This window comes from Passer montanus, unplaced genomic scaffold, assembly GCF_014805655.1.
Source record: "Passer montanus isolate IOZ18808 unplaced genomic scaffold, ASM1480565v1 scaffold3, whole genome shotgun sequence".
Taxonomy (NCBI): domain Eukaryota; kingdom Metazoa; phylum Chordata; class Aves; order Passeriformes; family Passeridae; genus Passer; species Passer montanus.
Window position 1 is genome coordinate 5,493,647 of NW_024367707.1, and position 13,857 is coordinate 5,507,503.

Sequence of the window (13,857 nt, forward strand, 5' to 3'; positions counted from 1 at the left end):
CTGAGATGTGTATGCTCTGTCATGTCAAATGAAATAAGCTGAACTCCTTATGTTATACCAGGATTAGAGGAAACATGCCTATTAAAAAAAATTCTGTTTAGAATCTAAAATTTGATAATTCTGCTTGTGAATACTGTAATATTTAAAGTCTTAATACAAACAAATTCAGGTGCTCAGTCATTTATATTTCATGGGAGGAAAAATTCCTGTTAAATGAGAATACAGAAGCCCATCATGTCTTTATCTCCTTGAGATCATAAGCTTGTAAGGCCCACAGAATTATTTAACATTCTTTTTTTTATTTACTGAGAAAATAAATCCTTTTAGTATCGTTAGGAGAACAAAAATTTTGATGCTTAGAACTTTATTAGCATGTTTTTCCCAGGCAGCTTAAGACCAGGGAATTGGGATGAAAACCTCTTTTTTTTTATTCTTATTTTCTGTTACTTAGCTGATATCTATTCCTAAATTTATTTTACTATAATTTTGATGATTCTATTTAAACACATTTTCACACATACTGAAAATAACAATTGTGACATCCCCATAAAAGTAGGTTGAAACGATTAAAGGGAACAGTCTGTAAAAGATTTCACTGAAGCAGGAATTGTTTCTGGATGAAGTTGGAACTTGCAGGCCAGGTTGGATGGGGCTTGGAGCAACCTGATCTAGTGAACCATGCTCCTGCCTATGGAGGAAGGCTGGGACTTGGATGATCTTTAAGGGCACTTTTAGCCTAAGCCATTCTATGATTCTGTGAAATGAAATGCTCAAGTGTACTTTAAAATGTGCTTTGGTATCACTCAGTCTGTAGTGCCCTCTGGTGAGAATGTAAAGAATTCTCAAATGCTTCGCTGGATGATAAAATCCATGCAAAAATTAAGCCATTTTCCATGACTAGAAGTAAGGGATAAAATATGCATATTTTAATAATTTTAGACTTTGGCATAGGCTTTATGTGGAGAGTAATGTGTAAGTTTTAGGTCTTTTTCATAGCAACTTTGTATTCACAGTTCATAGAAGTTATTTGAGATAAACTTAATTTTTTTTTTCTTTTTGTTTTGTTTTTTTTTATCTGACTGTTGAAAATATCTCTGTTTATATTTTTAATTTGATGCAATAATTGCTGCTTGAACTATCTCTGGTTTTGCCTTAATTAGACTAGTTTCCATTTTTTACTACTTAATTTCTCATGTCTAGTTTCCTTTGTTTTAGTAAACCTGTGTGGGGGAAGTACCTGTTATTTATCCTTTTATATTTAAACACTTTCATGCTAGTATTTCTATGTTATTTTGGTACAGCATTGCCTTTTTGTGAAGATTTTGTGTTCACTTCTGAAGATGAACAGCATTTGGATATTGTGTGGGTTATGAAATACAGGGAAAACAACTGAAGAAATCAGCTTGTGGACACACCTGCACTATCTCTATGTGCTTCATAGGAAAACAGCAAAGAATAAATATTTTGAAATTTAAATTTTTATGTACTTTTTGCAGGTGTATGATGATGGAAAATATGTGTATGTAGTAACAGAACTTATGAAAGGAGGAGAACTGCTGGATAAAATTCTTAGGCAAAAATTTTTCTCAGAACGAGAAGCTAGTGCTGTTCTGTTCACAATAACAAAAACGGTTGAGTATCTCCACACACAAGGGGTAAGTTTTCATCTCAGACAAAATGGTTTTAGCTATTGATATTCTTCCCTTTCAGAAACATAAACTTGTATCTTGATACATTCTTCTGTGTGGTAATTAATTAATTTTTGGTAAACAATTACGTTGCAACAGGAATTGGTGTTGAAATCAAAACTTTCCTTATCAGCTCTGTATGTGCTCAGATAACTGAGATGATGCAACTGTTTCTGTTGTTCTTCATGCATTATGTCAGCAGTTCTGTGGAATATGCAGTTACTAACAGAGAGGATATGAGGGGAAGAAAGTCCAGGAAGAAGTGCTAGCACCAGTGTTGTTGCATAGCCATGGGACCTAATGTAATTTCAGTCTTGTCCTGTGATACACCCTGAAAATTTATTTTCCACCTGTCATACTTTTAATTCCTTTGACTTCTTGATTTTGAAGAACATGGTTTATGACTTGTAACTCCTGTGCCATAGAGTCAGGAACTTGTAGGAGACAGAAAATTAACACTTTGGGAAATTAATATGGAGACGGAGGAAGTAGTTCAAATATAGAGGAGGACAGTGTGATAATTGCATGGCAAGAAAGACAAGTTGTGTTGCATTTTTAAGTAAACAAGTAAAAGGGGATGGAGAAAAAGCAGAAAATAAGGGTGCAAGGAAAAAGTCAAGCTGCTAATACATTATGTTGTTACCCAAGAAAAGATGCTTTGGAACATATAGTACTCATTATTTTAAATAACAAATAACCATTCAGTTATCTGGTATCTCATTCTGTGATTTATCACTCCAGTCACTTTCTCATGTGTGTGGTTTTTTGACCTGTGTGCACAGATTATAGTCCTTGGCCAGCAGCACCCATGGGAATTACGATCAAACCTCGATACTTCTGTATGGAAATATAGATAATAGAATAACAAATCATAACTTGGTTCATTCTTGCTACATGTGGCTAAAAGAGGCCCAGAGTCCTTGCATCAAGTAAGGGATTTTAGGGGGTTTTGTTTCTTTTCTGTAGATATCCATAAATATTGGCATTTTAATTTGTATTAGACCACACTCACTTTGGAATGTTTGCTTTTGTGAATTTTCAAGTCTCATGTTAAGTACACCTCCACAGGACAGTTGGCCACATATGTAAATAGTGAGCACTTCAGTAGTCTAATTCTTTTTTTTGGAAGAGTTCCTCATATCTTCTATGGATTTTCCTGTTGAAACTCCTTTGGACACTGGAGGAGCTTATTTGAATATGGTATTAGGTAATATCTGGTTTGACAGTCTCTGCATCTGTGTGCAGTCTCCACAACCCTTCCCAGGAAGGGTTTCCTCATGGACATCCATAAGATATTTCTGAACTGAGAAACTAGCTAAGCAAGGAATGAAGTCCTGAGGATAGGTAGTGCTTCCAACGCTCACCCAAAGCATTCTAGAAGTATGAGGGCCAACATACAGTGATTAAGGATTGGCACAAGAGACATTAGAAAACAGATAAACAAGAAGTGCCATGTCATCTTGGAGCAGCAGACTTGTGCATGCTGATAGGTAATTGAGACTACTGGTCAAAAGCACAAAGCTGAGAAATAAAGAACTGAAAGTTCCTGCATGTTATTTTGCTCTCTTCTGTTGCTCTAAAATAAAATTCTATTTCTACACAAAATACCAACATAATCTAAACAATGTGGCAATTTTAAAAAAAATTATATTTTTTAAAATTTTCAAAATTTACCATTGGGAAACAGCTTAATATAGGAAGGTGTTTCACTTATTCTTTTACATAAATATTTTGGTTGCTTGGGAAGTAGTGTTTTAATTTGAACTGCACTGTTACACAGACTCGTCCTCCTACTTGAGCCTTGCTTCCTCTTCTTCCAAAAAAAGCATACAACTCAAGATGACTGTTCTAGAAACTGCCAGATCCTCAGCTCTGTGCTGCTTCTATTGCTCACTTCTTACTTTCTACCCCTTTTAGAATCTTTTTTCAAAACACCTCAAAACATCAACAAGAACAAAACTGGGAGTTTTTTAATTTGCCTCTTGGAGCAATAAAGGTTGTTTCACTTCTTATTAGGGAAAAGAGGTAAAAACCAGGAGCAATCAGGAACTGATTCTCTCATGCAGTGAAATCTCAAGCCAGGATGTTCCCCTTAACACCTACTGTTCCAAGTCAAATTCTTTAATATCATTTGTATATTTCAGCTTACAAGGTGCTTATTTCCATAATTTTAGGTACTTGGTTTGTTAAATCTGAGAATTGCACGGGATTTGCATGCTGGAGAAGTCTCTACTAAATAGATTTAATGTGTTGAATGGCTTTGCAATGTGCATGACCCTCTGCGCTCTTACCCTTTGGTCTCTCATTGCTCTCCTGAAGCCCTGCTAGTTTTGGATGAGTGTGTTGAGCTTCTGATTTCTAGATATCACTTACTTGCAGAAGTCTGGGGGTATCTTCTTGTTCTAATGTGATTACCTTTATGAAATATTTCACGATCTCTTCCATTTAAATTTAACCATGAAAAGCTGTGTTTAACATTAATGAAACACATAGCACAACAAGGAAGATAAAGGCCCTCATGTTCTGCTTCAATATTTAAAGGAGGACACTTAGATCCACTCTGCTGTCTTAGAGTGGTATGTACCCTCTTCTTTACAGAGAGCAAAGTCTCTGGAGGCTGTAGTCTAGTCTTGTAAAGAAAATAGAGCAGGTCATCTGATTTCAAAGACTGTCCTTGTGCATTCCAGGTTTTGTTAAGGCTTGTTATAACATAGCTTCAAATTCTGCCAGAACGTTGGCAGCTTCTCTAGTATTGTCAAGCATTTTACATCTCGACAAAAGCAGACACTTGGGAACCAGTACAGGTTTCTTTTGGTACTTGGAGAATACCTCATTGATACTTTGGGATTTCATTATTATTATTATTATTCAAAATCTGTTTTAATCAGGCTTTAATTATTTTTCTGAGATTAATTCAGATTGTCTGAATAAAAAGAATGGAATACAGAGTTCCTCCAGCAGTAACTAGTCTGTGGTTACATAGCAATGTGGCACATCAGCAGCTGTGGGCACCCCTGACTCCAAAAGATAGCAGAAACCAAAGGTTCTGATTTAAAGAGCATGGTAGTCATACATGTTAAAAAGGAAATACATGATTCAACCATTAGAAGAGACATCTGGAACTGTCTGTACAAATAAATTAGGGGGGTGGGGATGTCTGGATGGGGTTTTACAGTTAAGAGTTTCCAAGTTAGAATTCTCATGCTCCAGACACCACGGAGCATCAAAACACTGCAGCTGATGGTGGAAGCTGAAACTCTGGAAACTGAGCACACTGATGGGAGACTTAAGTAGCAACTTGCCAATTAAAATGAGAAGTTTTTCATGTGTTTAATTTATTGTATTTAATGGGTTTTTTTGGGGTTTTTTTTAGGTTGTTCACAGAGACCTGAAGCCTAGCAATATTCTTTATGTTGATGAATCTGGTAATCCAGAATCAATTCGAATTTGTGACTTTGGCTTTGCAAAACAACTGCGAGCGGAAAATGGTCTTCTGATGACTCCATGTTACACAGCAAATTTTGTTGCACCAGAGGTAAAACCCAGGATAGTTTATATGCCTTGATATATTTTACTGGGATTTTTTTGCTGTTTTTCTTGTGTAACAAGTAGAATCACTCTGTAAACAGTAAAAGTTTAAATTTTACTATTTTTATAGCATAATCAAAGCATTTCCAAGCATTTTTTCAGGAAAAAAAAATTTTGTCTCCCTCAGGTTTTAAAGAGGCAAGGTTATGATGCTGCATGTGACATATGGAGCCTTGGTGTTCTACTTTATACCATGCTCACTGGGTAAGGGTGATTATCATTTGCTTTGCTGTAGAATAACAAACCAATGCAAACAAAACCAGTAATAAATATAGGCCCACTGTTGCAGATGTTTCTGTCAAAGCACTGATTAATCTCATCTGTGGGGTTGAGAATATGCTTTGCCTTTAGTAAAATCCAAGTTTTCAGGGACTGACTGATGTGAAAAAATCTTTGCTTCTAATGTCTCCTGTATTTTAGGGTTTTAATTTCTGCTTAAAGGTGATTTTGCACTGAAAATTTATTGTTTCATGTGAAAATTTAAAGATTGATTAAGCAGCATATATACTGAAGAAATATATGTTGCAAATACTATTGCAATGCATTAAAGGATGTTTGTGTGCAAAATCCACCCACTGAATGTTTGAAGTGATGCAGTTAGAATATAACAAATGCAATAGAAAGGCATTCAACAGAAATGAATTGTGTAAAAGATGATAAGGAATTCAACTATAGTACCAGAACTTCAAAATAAAATCTATTTAGTACATGCAACAGCAACTTATCTTTTTGTGCTAGGTTATTCAAATTACCACTTCGGTTAAGTGTTAATATCATCAAAGATTTTTGTATTTTAAAATGAATAAGCGACAAACATACTTGGTTTTAAGTATATCTCTTTGGCTGGGGGCTTCTGATAGCAGCAAGAGTGTATAGTCAAGCAAGGAAGACTGGTGCACCCTTCTTCCTCTGGCATTAAACCAGCATTTATTCTTCCTCAGACATTTCGATTTACAACAGAATGGATTGGTTTAGTACTTCACTAGAATATGGAGGCTTAAGAAATACTTTGTGTAATTCAGGAACCACCAGTATTTGAACTGCTATAGGAAAAATCTGCTTTTCAGACCAGATAGAGAGGGAATACGTGCAATAAGAACAGATCTGTAGTCAGTGCCATGTATTTTCATGTGTTAAGAATAATTTATTTTTTCAACTGTTTGACTATTTGTTGCCTATGATTATGTTGAACTTGCAATCAGATTTATAATACTGAGACCCAGGTTATGGAAGTTGCTGACACTGAATTTGTTTGGTTAAATAGCTACACTCCTTTTGCAAATGGTCCTGATGACACCCCAGAGGAGATTTTGGCCCGAATAGGAAGTGGGAAGTTTTCCCTCAGTGGTGGTTATTGGAACAGTGTTTCAGACACAGCTAAGGCAAGTGTATTTGCTTTTTCTCTTGGGGGATCAGGAATGGATTGCAATGTAACGTTGTTGATTATAATGTATATGTTATATCATAAACTAGATTGGCTAAGTTCCACCCATTGTTATATTAAGATACTGATCTAATCCCTTATGTGCTAGAATTTTGTTTCCTGTTTTTGATCTGTTCGTATTTCAGCAGTCACTTGCATGTAGGAGGAAAGAACAGGTGTGATTTACACTGTAGCAGTTAACAGTCCTTAGAAATGTAGTGTATTCTATCAGTATTCACACACAGGGTTATCCATGGTGAGAAGTGCTTTCATAAAATTTCATGTGGAAGCATGACATTCAAAAATCATACAGGTGGTCTGAGTCATGATAATGAAAACCAATGAGGTATTACATTTTTGAGAATTCTATTTTTGACAGCAAATAGACTGAACTTCAGTGTGCAATGTCCTTTATGCCCTTTCTATATGGATGCTTAAAATGCTAAAATTTTCCATGTTTAATTGGATACCTTCCTTTTGTGTTACATTGTTAGCATTGCTGGGTGGTTTTTCATTTGTTTTAAACTGACATGATGAATATATTTTTATACTTCTAGAATATTTTAATAGTTTTGAACTATTAATCTGTTTTAAAGTTGAAGTTCTGCTGTTATTTCTATTGACCTTCCTTGACAGGACCTTGTTTCAAAAATGCTTCATGTTGACCCTCATCAAAGACTGACTGCAGCCCAAGTTCTCAGTCACCCCTGGATAGTTCACTGTGACCAGTTGCCTCAATACCAGCTGAACAGGCAGGATGCTCCCCATTTAGTGAAGGTAAGTAGATACTTTTTCAGCTTGCTGTTTAGCCAAAATTAATGTAAACAAAAGGGTGTTTATAAGGTTGAGGGTAGCATGTGTTTCTTCTAAAAACTGAAAAAGTTGTTACCACTGGATGTTGCACTAAGCCATAAAATGAACTTGGAATATGTAATAGGATTTAATGTGAAACCACTTACAAATGATAAATCTAATACATTTGAAAAAAAATAATTAATTTTTTTGTGTTTGAAATCTATTTGGCTTACTTACACTGAAGACTTAAGTGCTTTTAAAAACCAACCTAAATCATTCTTCTCTGAGTGAAAAATGTCAGGTGACTGTAGGGGAGCTGTAAAATTGTTTGCTAACTTTACAGTTTCAGAGGAGGGTACTTGCCAGTATCTGAAAGAAAACAGAATACTTTGTGATCACAGTAAAAGCTGAAGAGAAGTCAAAAGGGCAGTGTTAATTACTATGGTATCACACTTGTGCACTCTGTCTGAAACAACCTGGAGCTTTTTCACTTTGAACAAGCAGGGGAAAATCAAAAATAATAGAATTCTTCTTCTTTGTACTCAACATTGTTTTCAGTCCTACTTTCAAGAATCTTTTTGTGTGACATAAAAGGGATCTGAAGAATATAATTAACACTCTGAGTCAGCTATTAGAAAGTTCTAGCATCCAAAACACAAGTGGGAAGTGGGGGAGTTCTGATCCCACAGCTCACAACTTTCTAAATTTTTTTTAAATTAATTTATGTGCTGAATAATGTGGGAGATTTTTAAATATTTTGTTGGAAACTGAAATGGTTACGTAAGTGATAAGCAGAGACAGTCTACCAATGGGATTTCATTCCCCAGCTCTTTCCCACAACACAGTGATAGAACTTAATTTGGCAACCTACTTAGACCTTCTGGGTTTGACTCTAAGCAATGTAAAACTATTTATTACCCTAAAAAACACTCGCTCCTAACACTGCTAGGGCTTGAGTAATGCAGCAGTATGTTTCTGTTCTGTAGATGAAAATAGACTGAAAGTTGAAACTTGCTCAGAGTTTCTGGCATTTAGCACTGCTGTGGTGTGTGCATCAGTCACAACATTCTCTTACTGTTCTTTTCCCCTTTACTCCACAGGGTGCAATGGCAGCAACTTACTCAGCATTGAATCGTAATCAGTCACCAGTTTTGGAGCCAGTTGGCCGTTCTACTCTTGCTCAGAGGAGAGGTATTAAAAAAATTACCTCAACAGCCCTGTGAAATGACCTCAACCAGACACTTGGTACCATGGCATAAGATGATAGCACAAATCATGGCGACAGGTAGCACATATCTGACAGATACCTGCAAGCACACTCTGTCCCAGCTGGTACCTATAATGCTGCTGCTCCTGCTGCTGCTGCTGCTTTCATCTATCTCGCTTTAAACTGTTGATGGCAAGTGACCGATCTTACTGGAGCTGCAAATGGAGTGACAAGTGGAGACAATGAAAATCACCATGTTCGCGACTGAGTAAACCAGAAGAATTACAAACACCACCTCTGTCAAAAATACACTGAATAAAGCACTCTGCACCACATAGCATTATTTTTATAAGGAATATTTTTTTTGTCCCCTAAAATATCCTTTGTTACAGGTCGAGATGGACAGTTTATGTTAAGCACTTAGCTTAAACAATCTGTTTATATTAGCACTATACATTGTGCCATCCAACATTTTGTATGTTTTTGTAAACAGTTCACATGCAGTACATTTCTGTGCTGTTTTCTTTAATGTATACATGCCTTGTTTTACTTAGATATTATTAATCATTATGACAAGTAAGTCTGATTAAACAGTTCACCTGGATAATCAGTATTGTTGGACAGCTCTAAAAGAAGCCTGACTGTTAAACAGCTATTGAATGTAATACTATGGATAAGTAGTTTTCCTTGCCTGTGTTTTTTCTACATTTCTGTGTTTTTGATGCCACATGTCATGTTATGAAATTTAAACAGTGAATCTCTAACCATACTATATATCCTATAGGTAATGTAACCCAGAGAAAAGATAACTTGCTCCATATTTCACTGTCTTTGTTACCCCTCCCCTCCCTTTTAGTCTCTCCCATCTAATCTCTGGACTCAGGAATTATTGCTAAATACTTTCTGATAGAGGACATTTCTATATGGTTTATTCTTGTAATCCATTGTTAATATTTTATCTGTATTCTATGACTTTTGTTTAAGATTCAAAGGAATTGTTCAGTGAATGAATGTTGGCATTATAGAAGAGAAGCAACATTTGAAGATAAAGCAAAAAATATAGGTCGTAATAAGCAGCAGCCTGCAAAGAGTAGATTTAAACTGCATTCATTGCAGTTGCAAAACTGCTGGATCTAATGTTCTGTCAGTTACTTTCTGATAATTTTAATTGACTTCAAAAGCAAAATGAGGGGCAGGACATAAAGATCTGTTTGATTAGAAAAGGGTCATTCTAATTTACCATGAAAATAGTGTCATCCCAGACAGGTAAGGTGAAGGCATTCAGAGGGAACTTTCTCACTTTTCCGCAGATGGAGGTGAGTTGGTAATGAGGGTGGAAGACTCACTTTAAATACTGATACAAACTTTTAATATTCTTGGCCTCTTGGTATCTCAAGTAATTAAAGGCTCATCTTGATGGCTTGTCTTGAAAAGATGAAATTTCCTAAATGAGAAGGGGCACTGGAATGTCTTTAAATACAATGACTGTTCCACTCCACCAAAATTACAGGCTATGTAAAGTCCTTCCAGATATGAAATGACTATTGGGAATTCTAGCTTTAATAAAATATGGGTGAATGGCTGTTGGTGAACAATGCCATTTTGTGTTTTGCATAAGAAGGTATTTTCTTGGCTTAGTGATACTAACTTTCTTTTACAGTAATTAATTGGCTTATTTCCCTGAAATCATCAGTGGTTTGTTGAAAGGAACAATCATCTTTATGACACCACAGATTTGCTCTGGATGGGAGTGTTTCTTCTGCCAGAACTTTTGAGTTCCTTGGGGAAGCTTTGTTTACTAGATCTGCAAAGGATCCCACTTTTATTGCCCTTAAAATTTTGCTAAATATTTAATCCATGATACTACTGTGAAGAAACTGGTTTTATAAACAAGGATTTTTAAATTAGCCTAGCTCTCAGAAATTTGAAAACACAGCTCTTCCCAAGCAAACAGTATTTTTCCCTTACTTGGTGCTCTAACACTGAAGTTCCCTTTAGCTGTACAGATGCATCTACCCTTCCTTCAAGAAACATTTTTAAGTAGAGGAAGAAAAATGTCTTTTTTTTTTTTCTTTTTTTTTCTTTTTTTTTTACAGTGTCAGCAGCTCCAGAGGAATTTAGTAAAACCTTACCTCTCAAAAAATGTATTTCAGCTCTGTGAGCAAATTTAAATCAGGCTTCTCAAAATCTGGAAACTGTACTTTCTGGTGGCTTTTAAGGTGTTTGTTAATTAGAAGATTGTCATATCTAGTCAACCAAATTATTCAAATGCTGTTGAAATAGAAGGATGGCAGTACTTGCCAGTGTGTCAGTAATAACATTTCACTTCAGGAAGGAGTTCCTACTCTGTTCAGTGTGTGTATATAGGTACCTGGCAAAGAACAGACCAAAAAGAGGAAGTGTTAAGCTGCCTCACTGTTGGCAATATCCATATTAAAATAATATAAAAATACTTTCAGTAGTTTTATTGTAGCCTTATTTTATTGTCCTCAAGCTCATTAGCCAAATAGTGAAGCAAAGTCAACTCCTGCATTTTATGTATCTACACTCTCAAGGGAGCTGTTAATTTAGTCTAGACTTTACAAATGTTGCTATTAAGTCATGTATATATATATCAGCAGATGATGAACATTTTAAATTGTAGCAAAACAGGAGAATTTAGCACACCCTAAGCTGAATGTGTTGAAGTCTAGATCCACTATATTTTCAAGTTACTTTCTAAACCAAGGTATAAAGGGCCTGCTTAATCAGGGAGGTGTATTTTACAGCCAGGCATGGTTTATGTACCTTACTTCCTGGTTTGGATCCATGTTCAGGACTTCCACGTTTTTTTAATGTTTTTATAGCTGCAGTTGTTATAACCTGTAAAGAAATCCACATAATGCTTCTCTGAGTCTCAGCACTTTTCTGCTAGAATGTGAGTTTATGACACACTGTGTACGTGCATTGCTGGACTGCTGCTTGTCTGCAAAGCATAGCAAGTGACTCAGAGTCATAGAGGATTAAAAAAGAGAATGCAGATACAGGTGAATTTTTCTATGTGTTGACCATGGTTTGTTTTTAATTTTTTTAGTGTGAAATTACCATTTACTGTGCTTGAGAGCATGAGAGAAGAGTGAAATTGCAATACCCATTAAATGCCATCTGTATCCAGTAATGGCAAAGTTCTGTGTTCATAATCACTATAACATTGAGTAAAACTTAAAAGGAGTTTTTTCAAGAAAATAGTTAAAGCTCTTTTCTGAAGAGACAAGGCCATAAGAATAGATTTACATGTCTGGGATTTTTGTGTGTGTGTGTGTTTTGCTTTTGTAAATGTGGTGTTACCAACTAAAGCTGTGCTTTTGTTACTGGAATGAAAGGATTCAAAGTGTGCTGGCCCTTACTAAGCAGCAGTGGTTAATAGATGAATTTTCACTTATGAAAATGATGTAAATGATTAGCTTTATCTTGATACTCTTGACCTAATCAAAGGGAAGGTGTACTTATGAGGGATGTAATTATTTTGCAACCTAATTGGGGGGGGGGAAGTCTACTTAAACAATTTTTAAAAAATTACAAAATCACAGATAAAATATTTTTCTACGATTCTATACAATCATACTTTATACTAGTTTTCTCAGCATGGCATGTAAGTGAGTCTAAGGTACTGTTCCAGGAAATCAGTGGTATTGTACCTTGTTCTAGACCATTACAATAGCATCTGTTAGATGCTTGGCACTGCTGTCATAGAACTGAAATGCTAGTTAAAAAAAAATTAATTGTACTGAATACTTTAAATGATTGTTTTATTCAGAGTCTGATCTAGGAGATGTTCCAATCATGCTATTAATGTGTAATTAAAACTGTTCCAGATGTAACTATGAACAGTTTTGGAAAGTATCATTGCTTGTTTTCCTGTCTAAGGGCAGGTTTTGTAGTCTTCAAAAGAAATTGAAATTTCTACTATGAATAAACTTTCAAACATCTTAAAGGGTTGTTTGTGTAATTATTTGTTCTGACCAGTTACAAAAATCATTGCTTGTTCATCAGTTACTCAAAAGCAAGTGTGCTGACATTGCAGCATGTTGAGGAAGGTAAACATGGAGACAAAGGAAAAACTCCTGTTCCGATGGTGCCTATAGACCTGATATAACATACAAGATCACAGTGCAAGGATATTGTATTTAAAGACCCTGTCAGATCCCAGTCAACTCTAAAGTACCACTTAATGGGAGGCTGCTATATAACACTTGCAATGCCTGCAGTGCTCTGGACACTGGAATTATGGGCATGTTGGATAATAATGCACTTTGTAAACATTTGGAACATAAGTTTCAGTATATGCAGAAGCACTCCACGAACAGGCCCCTGTTGTAGCAGCTCATACAACTTGGAAGCTTACAGCTGTGATTCTTTTTAACCTTGCAACATGGAAAAGATGAGATTTTCAAAGGTTGCATAGTGTACAAAACATTGCAGTAATTGTGATGGAGGATTTGTGAGGAATGTAACCAGAGGTTTTGCTAAGTGTACCAGAAGAAAGGCATCAGGTAACACGGAGAGGTCTGGTACTGGATATGGGGAAGGGTACTGTGATTTCCTCAGTGAAATTCACACCTGGGATCACAGGTGTGCATAGCTGTGGCCATTTGTTCACACAAGGCTTTATGATGCTTGGCTAAAAACATTTTTAAATTTATTTACAAGTAAACTGGATCATTTCTAAACCTCCAGAAACTCTGCAAAGGCAGAGGGGGGGCAGCTATACCACAGCTCCTGCTGTCAGCCTTCCTCACCTTCGTACTCTCTGATTTACAGAATCATACAATAGTTTGGGTTGGAATGGAGCTTGAAAATCCTCTGGTTCCAATCCCGTGCCGTGGCAGGGACACCTCCCACCAGGGCGGTGGCTCGGGGCCTCCTCCAGCCTTGCCTTGAGCACCCCAGGGCTGGGGCACCCACAGCTCCTCTGGCAGCCGCTGCCTGAACACCCGCACAGTAAAGGCTTTCTTTGTAATGTCTCATCTAAACCTGTTCTCTCAAGATGAACCCACTCCTCCTTGTTCCGTCACTACGAACGCCTGTAGATAGCCTTGCCCCATCTTCCCTGGCAGGTACTGCAGGTACTGGAAGGAGTCGTCCCTAACACCGCTCCCCCCGAGCGCTGTGCGGTG

At 36.5% G+C, this 13,857-nt stretch overlaps 1 protein-coding gene across 3 annotated transcripts in view; it reads left to right on the plus strand.

The window, feature by feature from the left end:
• RPS6KA3 (ribosomal protein S6 kinase A3) overlaps positions 1–12,674 on the plus strand; it is a 75,269-nt gene extending 62,595 nt beyond the window's left edge. For all 3 annotated transcript variants that reach the window (XM_039714107.1, XM_039714106.1, XM_039714105.1), the window contains exons 17-22: positions 1,497–1,655; positions 5,062–5,223; positions 5,404–5,480; positions 6,541–6,658; positions 7,336–7,476; positions 8,595–12,674. In XM_039714107.1, coding sequence (XP_039570041.1) covers positions 1,497–1,655; positions 5,062–5,223; positions 5,404–5,480; positions 6,541–6,658; positions 7,336–7,476; positions 8,595–8,717 — 780 coding nt within the window. In that variant the 3' untranslated portion in view covers positions 8,718–12,674. The remainder of the gene's footprint in view (positions 1–1,496; positions 1,656–5,061; positions 5,224–5,403; positions 5,481–6,540; positions 6,659–7,335; positions 7,477–8,594) is intronic.
• The last annotated feature ends 1,183 nt before the right edge of the window (positions 12,675–13,857 follow it).